This window comes from Oryx dammah, unplaced genomic scaffold, assembly GCF_014754425.2.
Source record: "Oryx dammah isolate SB20612 unplaced genomic scaffold, SCBI_Odam_1.1 HiC_scaffold_29, whole genome shotgun sequence".
Taxonomy (NCBI): Eukaryota; Metazoa; Chordata; class Mammalia; order Artiodactyla; family Bovidae; genus Oryx; species Oryx dammah.
In genome coordinates, this window is record NW_024070213.1 from 86,205,217 (window position 1) to 86,219,259 (window position 14,043).

At 38.6% G+C, this 14,043-nt stretch overlaps 1 protein-coding gene across 1 annotated transcript in view; it reads right to left on the minus strand.

Annotated features, from left to right (window-relative positions):
* Positions 1-886: 886 nt before the first annotated feature.
* The window catches only part of LOC120858167 (cyclin-T1), a 40,871-nt gene continuing 27,714 nt past the window's right edge, over positions 887-14,043 (minus strand). The window contains exon 9 of the mRNA XM_040234056.1: positions 887-6,859. Coding sequence (XP_040089990.1) covers positions 5,456-6,859 — 1,404 coding nt within the window. The 3' untranslated portion in view covers positions 887-5,455. The remainder of the gene's footprint in view (positions 6,860-14,043) is intronic.

The window sequence follows — 14,043 nt, forward strand, 5'->3', positions numbered from 1 at the left end:
GATCTAGCTGTTTGGAAGTTTATGTTGATTTATACCTCATATATTCCCAAGGATGATACAGTTGATATCTCTTTTAACAAAAGCAAATCACTAAATGTATGACTTTATAATATCATCCATTCTCACACTATTCATTTACTACTTCTCTGTTCTTCCATTTAAGTCAGACCAATATTCCTAAAATATCAGCAACTTTATCACTAAAGTTTCAGGAGGGGCACCGCCAACAAAAATGTTCTTGTAGTATTTCAGAAAATGGAAGAAGAAATGCACAGAACTCGATTTTTTTTTAAAGAAGTGTTTAACACTGTTAAATTTATCTTTCCTTTTAGAGCTTTTAAACTATAGCTACTAACTTTTTAAAAAATAATTTTAAGCATTATAGCATAAAAATTCTTTCCATTTAAATGTATAATTTACAAGAATTACCTTGTGTATGTGATTTTATTATTTCCCAGGAAAAGGGTGAGTATTCACTGTCACAGGCTATTAATTTTTTTTCTTATAAAAGCACTGCTGTCTATACCAACATTTCAGATTTTTTCAAAGAACCAAATATACAAGTATGAATCACTGAGAGCGCTCACTAGATAAGCAGTACATGTTGCTATCTTCTGTTAGAGCTGTCTGTTTCTCTGTGTGCCAGGCATCCTTCCAGGTATCCATGTGACAAGTGTAGAATGAGGGCTTTCTCCCCTCAGCTACACCATACTTACACTGTCAGCTTCACTGTGATGATCAAATCTTAGGTATTCCCACTGAACTCAATTCCCACAGGATCCTGTGCAGTAAGAAAGTACATACTATACTACTAAAACTAAGACAACTATTACCGTATCAATGAAATGACAGATAAAGACTATCTTGAAGACTCAGCACACATAAATGATCATCAGATGAGTGTTTAACATTTATTGATGGGATGGATAAATACAGATTGAGAAACATACTTGACAGCAAAATATCAAATTGATAGCCAGACTATAAAATGTATACAATGTACTTTTTTAATTTTTAAAAACATTTTTTAAAATTTTTTACAAAGAGCCCTTACTGTAATGGTCACTTACGTCTTATCATTCACATAACAGCAGTAGAGATCCCAGGAGTAGCATCCAGAACTGAGGTGCCCCAAGGAAGACAGAGGCAAGAGCAGAATAATATGCTGAGAAAGGACTCTTAGGAGCAATACAAAAAAAAAAAAAAAGACAAAAATATCACCACAAAATTGTACCTGAGTGACATAGATTGGTAAAGTGTTTCATTTTTTTTTTTCCTTCTTTGCTCTTTGGTCTGATAAGAAAACAGTTTTAGGTGTGGGGAGTAGGGTGAGGAGGTGGTCAGTTTCAAATCCAGAAACCTAGGTTAACACTAAGTCAAGTCAGCTGCATTCTTTTGTGTGCTTAACCCAGCCAGCACTCCATCTTGTAACCAAATCCAATGTGATCAACCACTAATCAGTTGAGGCCTCAGCTTTCAACTGAAGAGTTCCTGATAACTTGATGGAGACATACTTGCTCTGGCTTCAATTAGCATGCTGTCAAGCATCCCTCTCCATGCTTAATATGGCAACAGAAAACCCAAGTCTTTCTCTTCTTTTCATTCACCATGAATACACACTTAAAAACAGGAAGAGTAGACACCACTTTTCAGTAAACATTCCTGTAGAGACATTAAAATGGAAGGGTCTCCCACTTAAAAATAATTCTCACTCAAGACCACTCTATCAGGCAGGATTATAGTACCAGGCTTTTTATCCCACATAGGGATAAAGAGATAAAACTTGACAGTGTGATACAACATGAACATTCTTTAAACCACCAGGAACAGATACTCAGTTAAAAGCTGGGTGTTGACAAGCAGCAACACAAGAAATCTGGGGAGACATCAGTCACTGAAAGTTTAATGGGACTGCAGAGGGCTTACTTCTCACCATGTGAAGGGTTGCATAGGCTGCTTAAATTCTCCCAACCCCAAGACAGTAACATTTGTATTCCAACTTCAAGATGTTTGAGAATCCCTTTTCCCTGGCATTAAGATCAAAACAGATCATCAACAAAGGAATAATCTCTTAAAAGTTAATCAGTTCCCAAGTTCCCACAGTCCCGTTTCTGTGGGAAATACAGGTATGTTTAGAATCCAACCATACTGGGATAAGACCCCTCTAATTGGCCTTTGTCCAGGAACAAAGAGGGGAATGGATTTTCAATGTGGGGAATTAGGTAGCAGAGGTGAAAGTAAACCCAGCACTGATGTTACCATGATTTTATTTCTATATTCTAATCCATTGCTGTTCCACCTGGAGATTTAATTTTTCTATCAATACTGGTGAAGCCAATAATACAGAACTATGTAAAAGGATACATTAAATGAAAACACTAAAATCATTAAAAAAGGTGGAGGGGTGCTGAGGGTCTCAGATATGGAAACACATTGATTCAAGTAAAAAGACTAGACTAATTCCCAGTATTTTCTAAACCCAAAAAGCATAACTGATTCTTCAGAAGACCAACGCAGCTTTAGATTAATGCTTCACTAAAGGTAAGTGAACAGCAATACAGGTATCTGGTTAAAAGTCCTAAGGATAATTCACAGATAATCGTTTTTGCCAACATGAGATTCAAGCAAAGTTTCAGGAATGAGATTTATAGAACTTGAGGCTCCAGGCCTGCTTATCACCACTTATCCTTGATAGTCTAGGTTAAAAGAGGGGGGAAAAGCCATGTTTACGAGACTAACTTTGGATGTATAAATCCTGTTTCTCACTCTTTGAAGTGGTGAGGGCAAAAGACGACACAGTGTTTAGAAACCACACAACCTCGTGAAGCCTAAGTTTATGGAATTTGGACAACATGCATGCTAGTTGACAGGGACATCTGCTAACCCAAAGACAATGCAGCGAACACTTCATGCAGAGCCCATAAGGAGGCATATAACATATGCACAGATATAAAAGCAGACACTACAGGAATCTTAAAACAGTATCAGGAGGGACTAATACAGAAAAGTCTCTAACAGCAATGATCTACTAGTGCAAAGGCCAGACTATGCAGCAGAAAGCAGCTTTTAGGCTCTAGTAAGCACTTTTTTCAAGGTCACTCCTGACAAAGTTTTAAGGAACTAACTACAGACTGCCATGGAGAACTGCTGAGGCCAAGTGAACATGTATCTCTGTGGTGAGGAAGAGACTGTGATTAGAAAATATGCGACATTTCACGAGAAAAACATAAAGCTGTAAGAGACATTTTCATAATCAAATCAGTGATCATCACTTCCACAAAGGTACGAAAGCAAACTTAATAACCTTTAAAGGTCAAGGAAGAAAGCTGACTCCACCAAACAAAATCTAAACGAACAGCCTAAATTTAGTAAACACATCACACATCTACCCATTACCAAACATAACACAGAAAATATCAAGGAAAAAGAGGAAAATGTCATCTGTAAAAGTAAAGTGACATTCCAAGTCAAAAGTATTACTGGTGTATCAATCAGCAGAGAGCTCACTTTGCACAGCAATGGCAGGCACTCTAGACAGTTAAAATATGCAGAAACGTAGGACACTAATCACCTTCGGTTAAGGTTTATTGTACAAATTCCCTCCTGTATTAGGCCAGTGCATCGGCAATTCCAACTGCCTCAGTTTTCTCCCCAACCTGTCCCCGGCAAGCAGCAGCACACATAAAACTCCTATCTCCCTATGACTTCCAATGAGAAAATTCAATTTATCCATAAAGAATATCTGGTGTGAAAAAAGCTGCATTAAAATCAAGAAGACAAATTCAAATTGCATCACCTTTTCCATAGCAAAAAACACCATGAAGACTGAAGAATATCACAGTAAATGATCTGTGACTTGGTGTCATTTTCAGCTGGACAACTGGGCTTAGAATTCTTTCTAGCCCCCTGAAAGATTTCTTTCCTCAACAAAAACATTCACTCCTAAAATATGGGGCAATTAAGTACCCATAAGAACAGGACTCCTGATCCATTTTTCTAAAGGACTTTTAGAAATCTCCAGAAGAACTTCTGCCTAGAATTAAAGCCACCTAAGATGGACAATCTAAACATAAGTTATCTGTAGGCTAGGCTTGCTCACCCTCATGGCATCAGCACTGTTAAATTCGTAAGTTCCGATCTCTGAAGTCATACAGGCTGCAAAAATTGAGGATGCAGCTGCTTCCCTTCAGACATACAGAAAGTCTTACATTCATAATATAATTTAAAATATAATGTCCTAAAAATTCCCAATCACAATTTTCATTGTTTTCAGTATCCTCTAGCTCCATGGCTTCTCCCAAAACTATTCTCACATATGGTCTGGGCTTCACAGAAAGGACAGCACACCCCACTTCCATTCAGGGACCCTGAGACTGCTCTCACTTGAACACTTTCCTAAAGCCCAACGTGGGGGGCAAAAAAAAAAAAATACAATTCTGTAGGGCCAAAGCCAGCCTAGCTCTCCAGCCTTCTTCCTCAATCCCATCTTTGTTCTCTATCAAAAGGAAAAAGAGGGTAAAAAAGGAAGTTCGTGTAAGAGTTCAAAATCAGACTATTGGCTGCACCTGCCCAAACTAGAATTTAAAAGGCTACCTTCAATTACAACATAAAGAATAGGGGAAAATATCATGCCAAATATATGCCTCTTCCTCCCTTTATGCTCAAAAAGGCCACACCGTGTTCTCTCTAGTAGACTGTCGAGAAGTAGAAATGGTGAAGGACAGGGAGGGAAAGATAAAACATGATTTTTAAACACACACATACTTAATATCACACATATCCACACTTATATACACACTTACAGGTCGAAACACTTCAAGTGGCCAGAGCCTGTCTCAGAACTCATGGCCAAAATCCTATCTTCCCATCCCACCTACACACACCATCAACCCTCCAATCCCACCCGGAAGGACTCATTACTGTGGATCTCATACACACAGCAAAATCCCTCCCCCTCCCCCAATTATAAAAAAAAAAAAAACTAAACAGATAACTTACTTTCTTTAAATTATTTTTTTAAAGTCTCTTAAAAGATTTTGACGTTTAAATACTTCCTCTCTTCTGATATATTAAACACCAAAAGGATCCACAACTGTTTGATAAAACAAACCCTCCATATTTCAGTCCTGGCAAGAAGAGGGAAGATATCAACTCTAATCAACCTAATCAGGAGGTGGAGAGGCCAAGAAGAGAGAAAGTATTCTGAATCATTCACAGCTTTAACACATTCTCACCTCTCCAATACCAGTAAAAACTATAATAAAATAGTTAAATTTCTGAGGCAGGAGATATTAACAACCAAGGCCCTCAACCATCCTCCCACCTATGTCTCAATATTAATTTATTTCCTAGTCCAAGAAGGGTGACATATTTCATATGAGAAGTAATTTTCTTAGTCCAGAATCAGTAGTTTAAAAACAAATGTGTTTTTAAAGAAGCTTTTTTCTCTTCTTTTTTACTTGGGAAGGGGTGGAAGTGGTGGAGGAGGTTCTGATGGTAGAGGTGGTGGCCGGGGTTTGTCTGTGTTGCCAGATCTGGAGGACATTCCACCAGCCCGTGGATTCATATATTCTCCGTAAGAATGAACATATTCAAACGCCGGGGGCTGAGTGGGCTGAACACCCTGGGCATTGAGAAGGGAGTTAAGCATATTCACAGTATCTTGATAGTCTGTGGTCTGGGGTGTATTGTGACTATTGGCCCCAGTGGAGCTTTTATCCAATTTCATGTGAGGAACTCGGGTTTTACAGCTGGGCTGTGAAAAATGAAGGCCACTTGTGTCTGAGCTATGCCCAGGCAACTGGGCCATTGTAGGAAGAGGTGGGAAGGAGAAATTTATGGAAGAGGATTTAGCACTCTTGGCAGTCTTGGTTGAATGATCATATGCCGCCCCTCCAGTCTCTTCAGGGAGGGGCCTTTTACGAGAAGAACTGGAAGAGGAGAAAGAGCTAGACAAGCTATAGGGTTTGTGTGCTAAGGTGCTTGTCTGGCTACTATGTTTTGGATCACCCAGACGTTTGTTCCCAGTACCAGCTGGAAGCTGTGAGTGAGAGTGTTTGTGTGAGTGGTGATTATGATGATGATGATGATTAGATGGGTGAGTTTTGTGCTTTTCTTTGTGCTCTCGGTTCTTTGTGACACTGTCATCTACAGAATTGTGCTTGTCAGCTGCAGTGTGAACTTTAATGCGCATTTTTATCTCCTCTGGTTTTGTAGAGGCAGCTTTATCTCCACCTGTCATTGGGATTCTCATTTTGAGAGCTGTTTTGTCAGTTTTTTCCAGAAAAGGCCGCTCAGAGTTTTCTGAGCCCTCTATGGGCATTTTCAGAATGACCGAAGAATGGCTGTCATGATGAGACAGGAGATTCTGGGCAGCATACGCATACTGTGACTTCACATTGGCCTCCATGTTCTCCAGTTGCCTCTTCTGGGCAGCCAACTCTTCTGCATGCTTTGCACGGTATTCTTTCAGTGATACTTTAGCTGACGGCACACTTTTACTATTCTGTTTCTGGGAAACAAACGCATTTGAACCATCCTGTTGTAAGGAATGATCAGCTCCAAGTGCTAAATTCTCGCTCTTCCGATAACCCTGAGCAGGTTCTACCTTGAAAGGAGGGTGGGAGGACAGCCAGCGCTCACTTGACAACATCTCCACATTGCTTAAGTTGCTCTTTGAGTCTTCAGTGGCTGGAAGGGAAGGCACTGCACTTGTGGTAGAAGAAGCTGACATGCTCATTAAACCTGCGATAGTTGTATCTGAGGAGCTCTGGGAAATCATATTAAGGATTGTCTGCTCCGAAGAGTTTTCATCTGCTCCTCGGTCATCTGCTTTTGTTTTCCTGTCAGCCTGCCATGCCTAGAATGAAGCAAATAGCATTTTTTCACTTCAAGTAATTCATCATATGGGAAAAAAGACAGTGAAATGAGTAGACTGTGTCTGCTGTGGCACTGGGAGTTGGGATAGCCCATAACCAGAAGGCTACTCTAACATGAGACTGATAATTATTACCATCAGGAGATTTAAGATTTTTTAAAACTTCAATCAAGAATCACAAGATCGCAAAGAGGCACAATACCTAAGGTATGAAAGCAAACCAAGTGTTCAACAAAAAAAAAGAACGGATTTTAAAAATGTGGCCTATACATACAATGAAATATCATTTAGCCTTAAAAAAGGAGGGCAGTTCTGTGAAGACAGCAGAGTAGGAAGCCCTAAGAATCTGTCTCCCACCTAAACAACAACTGTACAGGCAGAATCTTTTTGCTATAACTATTTTGGAACACTGTAGTCTGCTGAAGGCTTGTAATTTCCAGGATAAGTAAGCCATGGCAAATAATTGGGTTTAATTTCCCTCAATTTCAGCTCTCAGCCCCAGGTAGCTGTGCATCCCGTTCCTACAGTAGCTTTCTCACAGCTTGGGGAAACCTGACTGGCAAATGCTGGAGATGTTGCTCTGATCGCTGACTGCTGCTTTCAATCACAGAGGCACACAGAGGCAGGAGACCACTGCTGTACCTCCCTCCATTGTTGGGATCCCCTCCTCCTCTGGTTGAAGTGAATTCCCCAGATACAAAGGGCCAATACCCTTCCTCCCCCACTTCATTTTTTCCTTTTCCCTCTTTGGGAGCCAGACATTATGGTAGAACATTTAAAAACTACAAATACAGAAATGTCTAGGAGAAGGCTCAGAAAAGAGAAGTCCACAATTTTACACATCAGGCTAATCTTCAGCACAGAGATATCCCTTAAAATCAAGCCACCAGCCCAAATATACAAAAACAAAAAATAACAAAACCCAGGAAAGCGAGAGAATCTGATTTCCAGAGTTACCGTGTTATTAAGATTTAAACATTCGATCTTCAACAACAAAAAATCACAAGGCATATAAAGAAGCCCATTCGAAAGGAAAAAAAAAAAAATCAACAGAAACTGTCCTGGAAAAAACCCAATGGCACATCTACTACTAGGCAAAAACATTAAAATAACTGCCTTAAAGACACTTAAGGAAACGAAGTTGAAACTTAAGAAAACCACATGTTAACAAAACAAGATAAAGAGATTTAAAAAGAAAATAATAAAATTCTTTAAAGAAACCAGAAAAAAAATCCTGGAGCTGAAAAGTACAATAACTGAAATGAAAAATGCACTGGAGGATTTCAAAGGCAGATCTGAAGAGGCAGAAAAATCAGCAAATTTGAAGACAGCACAATGGAAATTCTATCAAGTCTGAGGAACCAAATAGAAAAAAAAAATCAGAGTACTGTAACTTTAGGATGTTCAAGATAATCCCATGATAAATACAAAGAAAGCAGCCTAGAATACAAAAAACAAGCAAGAAAGTTTAAGAAAAATCAACTAAGTACAAAAAACAGTAATGCAGGAAATGGACAAAAAGCTCTAAGGCATATAAGCATACTTGTGGAGATGCTGTGGGTTCAGTTTCAGGCCATCTCAGTGAAGCTAATATCACAATATTAAGTCAGGGAATTCCCTGGTAGCTCAGTCGGTAAAGAATCTGCCTAGAGTGCAGGAGATCTAGGTTCAGTCCCCTGCTTGGGAAGATACCCTGGAGAAGGAAATGGCAACCCACTCCAGCATTCTAGCCTGGAAATCCCATAGACAGAGGAGCCTGGTGGGCTACAGTCCACAGGGTCACAAGAGTCAGACTGAGCAACTAAACCATCACCATCACAATAAAGCAAGCCACAAAAAATTTCTCATTACCCAGTGCATATAAAAATTATCCTTATATTGTCTATTAAATATACAATAGTATTATTTCTTAAAAAAACAAGCACATACCTTAATTTAAAATACCTTATTGCTAAAAAATGCTAACCATCATTTGAGTTGTAGTAGTATTAAGGATTACCGATCACATATCACCATAATAGGAATTTCCAAAATTTAACAAACACAAAGTGAGCAAATACTATTGGGAAAATCGCACAAACACACCTTTTCATTACAAGGCTGCCACAAACCTTCATTATAAAAAATGCAGTATCTGCAAAGTGCAATACAACTAGGTATGCCTATATAAAAAATACCATAAGTGACAGAAGTAAATCTCTCCGTACCTGTAATTACTTTAAGTGTAAGTAGACTAAACTCTTAAGGAAAAGATAGATTTGTAGAATGGATAAAAACATATGCTCGAACTCCAACTTACAGTTATCTATATGCCACTGAGATCCAAAGACCCAAACAAGCAAAGTGAAAGGATGGAAAAAGAAATACAATACAAACAGTAACCATGAGAACATGCATGCTATTCTAAGAGCAGACAAGATAGACTTTAAATCAAAAAAGGTTTTAAGAGACAAAGAAGGACATTATATATGTTAAAAGGCTAGGTATAGAAATAAGACACACCAGTTATAAACATTTACATACCTAGTGACAGGCCATCAAAATTATGAGGCCAAAACCTAAAAGAATTCAAGAAAAATAGACAGCTTTACAGTAATAGTTGAAGACTTCAACAGCCCCTCACAATGGTAGATAGATCAGACAGAAGATGACGAAATAGGACTTAAATAATAAACTAACTAGATCCAACAAACATATACAGAACACCCTCCCCCAAATCAGCAACATACATTCTCTAAGTGAATATGAGACATTTTCCAGGACAGACCATATGTTAGGCCGCAAACTTAGTCAACAGATTTTAAAAGACACATATCATACTAAAAATCAAAACGAGATAAAAGTTAGTGAAAACTGGGCGGGGGGGGGGTGGATCACAATGGATCAAAGAAATCAAAGGGAAATACTTAAGAGAAAAAGGAAAACAAAAGTACAACATTTCAAAACTTAAGGGATGTAGCAAAAGGCAAAAGTGGTGCTACGGGAGAAATTTACAGCTATAAACACACTAAAATCAGGAAGCTAAAATCCCACAAGCTGTGAAGCACAAAAACAAATCAACAAACATCTCAAAATAACTAACTTTTACAATTTAAGGAACTAGAAAAAGAGGAACAAAGGTAGCAGAGAAAGATACAATAAAGATTAGAGCAAAGAATAAAATGGAAAAAAGAAAAACAGAGAAAAATCAAAACAAAATTTGGGGACTTCCCTGGTGGTCACGTAGTTAAGAATCTGCCTGTCAATGCAGGGGACACAGGTTCAAACCCTAGTCCAGAAAGATCCCACATGACGTGGGACAATTCAGCCCGTGCACAACTACTACTGAGCACGAGCTCTAGAGCCCTTGACCTGTAACTACTCAGCCTGTGTGTTCCAATCCCTGAAGCCTGCACACGTAGAGCCCGTGCTCCAGAACAAGAAAAGCCACCACAAGAAGTAACACCAATCCTTTTCAAACTCTCCAAAAAATAAGAGGAGGAATACTTCCCAACTCATTCTATGAGGTGAGCATCACCCTGATACCAAAATCAGACAAAAACACTGTAAGAAAGGAAAACTACAGGCGAATATCCCTTAAAAACATAGATAAAAAATCTTCAACGAAATACCAGCAAAATGAATTTGAAAGCCTATTTTAAAACCTACATATCATGACCAAGTGGGATTTATTCCTGGAATATAAAGACAGTTCAACATACAGAAATCAACTGCTATACTGTCACAAAAAGTGAGACACGACTGAGCATGTACACAAGCACATCACATAAGCAGAATGAAGGGGAAAAAACCAACACACGATTATCTCATTTTATGAAGAACAAGCATTTGACAAAATTCAACACGCTTTCAACATAAAAATACTCAACAAACTAGGGATATAAGTAAACTATCTAAACATAATAAAAGCCATATATAAAAAACCCACAGTGAATATCATATTCAACGGTGAAAGACTGAAAGCTTTCCTTAATATCGAATAAGGAAAGGATGCTCACTTTCAACACCTGCATTCAACACACTTCTGGAAGTCCTAGCCACAGCAATCAGGCAAGAAAAAGAAATAAAAGGCATCAAATTGGAAAAGAAGAAGTAATATTATTGGTCTGCAGATGACATGAACTTATATGTAGAAAACTACAAAGACGCCATCAAAAAATTGTTTTTTCTAATTCTATTAGAATTAATGAATTAGGCAAAGTAGCAAGATAAAATTCAGTCACAATTCCCTGAATGAACAGTAAACAATCTGCAAAGGATATTATATGAAAACAATCCCATTTACAACAGCATCAGAAAGAAGAAAGTACTTAGAAATTACCAAGTAAAAGACTTGCACGGGCTTCCCTAGTAGCTCAGAAGGTAAAACATCTGACTGCAATGCAGGAGATCCGGGTTCAATCCCTGGGTTGGGAAGATCCCCTGGAGAAGGAAATGGCAACCCATTCCAGTAACCTTGCCTGGAAAATCCCATGGACAGAAGAGCCTGGTGGGCTATACAATCCATGGGATCACAAAGAGTCGGACACAACTCAGCGACTAACACACAAAGACTTGCACAGTGAAAACTGCAAAACACTGGTGAAAGATATTATGGAAAACATAACCGGAAACTCATCCCATGTACTGGATCCAAACATTAATTCAAACATTAGTATTGTTAAATGTGCATACTCAAAGCAATACTTCCTGCAATCCCTATCAAAATTCCAACGCCATTTTTTGCAGAAATAAAAAATCCATCCTACAATTTATATGGAATCTCAAAGGACCCTGAATAGACAAAACAATCTCGAAAATGAAAAACCAAGCAAGAAGACTCATACTTCCTGATTCCCAAACTTACTACAAAGCCACAGTAATCAAAACAGTGGGGTAATGGCATATAGATGAATGGAACAGAAGTCCAGAAAAAACCTTGTCATACATGGTCAAATGATTTTTGACAGGGATGCCAAGACCATTCAATGGGGAAAGGACAGTTTTTTCAACAAATGGTACTAGGAAAACTACATATCCACGTGCAAAAGAATGAGACTGGACCCTTACCTAATACCATATACAAAAATTAACACAGATAAAAGATCCAAATCTGAGATCCAAAACAATAAAACTCATATACCCTGAGAAAACCATAATTCTAAAAGACTATACTCCAAAAAAAAAATAAATAAATAAATAAAAGACTATACTCCAATGTTCAATGCAGCACTACTTATTTACAATATCCAAGACATGGAAGCAACCTAGGTGTCCATTGACAGATGAATGGATAAAAGAAACTGTGATACCTATATACAATGGAATGTTACTTAGCCACAAAAAGGAATGAATTGGAGGCAGTTAAACTGTGGTGGATGAATGTAGAACCTGTTATACAGAATAAAGTAAGTCAGAAAGAGAAAAACAAATATCATATATGAATGCATATATATGGAATCTATAAAAATAGTATTGATGACCCTATTTCCAGGGCAGGAACAGGCACCAAGTACAGACTTGTGAACACAGAGAACTTCCCCTTGTGGGGGAAGGAGAAGGTAGGATGAATTGAGAGTAGCACTGACATATATACATTACCACATGGAAACAGTGACAGACTTTATTTTCTTGGGCTCCAGTATCACTGCAGATGGTGACTGCAGCCATGAAATTAAAAGATGCTTGCTCCTTGGAAGAAAAGCTATAACAAACCTAGACAGTGTATTAAAAAGAAGAGACATCACTTTGTCAACAAAGGTCTGTATAGTCAAAGCTATGGTTTTCCCAGTAGTCATGTACAGATCTGAGAGTTGTACCATAAAGAAGGCTGAGTACCAAAGAATTGATGCTTTTGAATTGTGGTGCTACAGAAGATTCTTCAGAGTCCCTTGGATGGCAAGGAGATCAAAGCTGTCAATCCTAAAGAAAATCAACCGTGAATATACATTGGAAGGACTGATGCTGATGCTGAAGCTCCAATACTTTGGCCACCTGATGCAAAGAGCCGACTCAAAGGAAAAGACCAATGCTGGGAAAGATTGAAGGCAGGAGGAGAAGGGGACGACAGAGGATGAGATGCCTGGATGGCATGAATGGACACAAGTTTGAGCAAACTCCAGGAGATAGTGAAGGACAAGGAAGCCTGGCATGCTGCAGTCCATGGGGTTCAAAGAGTCGGACATGACTGTGCAACTGAACAACAACAATGGCTGGTTCACTTGTTGTAAGGCAGAAACCAATACAACAATGTAAAGCAATTATCCTCCAATTAAAAAATATATATATACAACTCTTAGAAGAAAGCAAAGAACAAAAGGTTCACAACACTGCATTTAGCAATAACTTCTTAGATATGACAGCAAAGGCCAGGTGACCACACCCCTCCCCAAAGAAGGACTCCATGGAAATATTTAAATTTTGTGCATCAAAAGACACTATCTGGAGTAAAAGGCAACACACACAGGAGAAAATATTTGTAAAGTATATATCTGATGAGGGATTAGTATCCAGAATGTGCAGAGAACTCCTAAAATTCAACAACAAAACCAAACAACCCAATCTGAAAATGGACAAAGGACTAGAATAGACATTTCTCGAAAGAAGATACACAAATGGCCAATAACAATATGAAAAATGCTTAACATCATTCATTATTAGGCAATTACAAATCAAAGACCACTTCACATCCTTTAGACAGCTACTGCCAAAAAAACACGCATTAACAGCGAAATTAGAACTCTGTGGAACTAAAAAGCCTCTTGATGAAAGTAAAAGAGGAGAGTGAAAAAGCTGGCTTAAAGCTCAACATTCAGATAACTAAGATCATAGCAACTGGTCCCATCACTTCATGGGAAATAGATGGGGAAACAGTGCAAACAGTGTCAGACTTTATTTCTCTGGGCTCCAAAATCACTGCAGATGGTGATAGCAGCCATGAAATTAAAAGACGCTTACTCCCTGGAAGGAAAGTTATGACCAACCTAGATAGCATATTCAAAAGCAGAGACATTACTTTGCCAACAAAGGTCCATCTAGTCAAGGCTATGGTTTTTCCAGTGGTCATGTATGGATGTGAGAGTTAACTGTGAAGAAAGCTGAGTGCCGAAGTATTGATGCTTTTGAACTGTGGTGCTGGAGAAGACTCTTGAAGAGTCCCTTGGACTGCAAGGAGATCCAACCAGTCC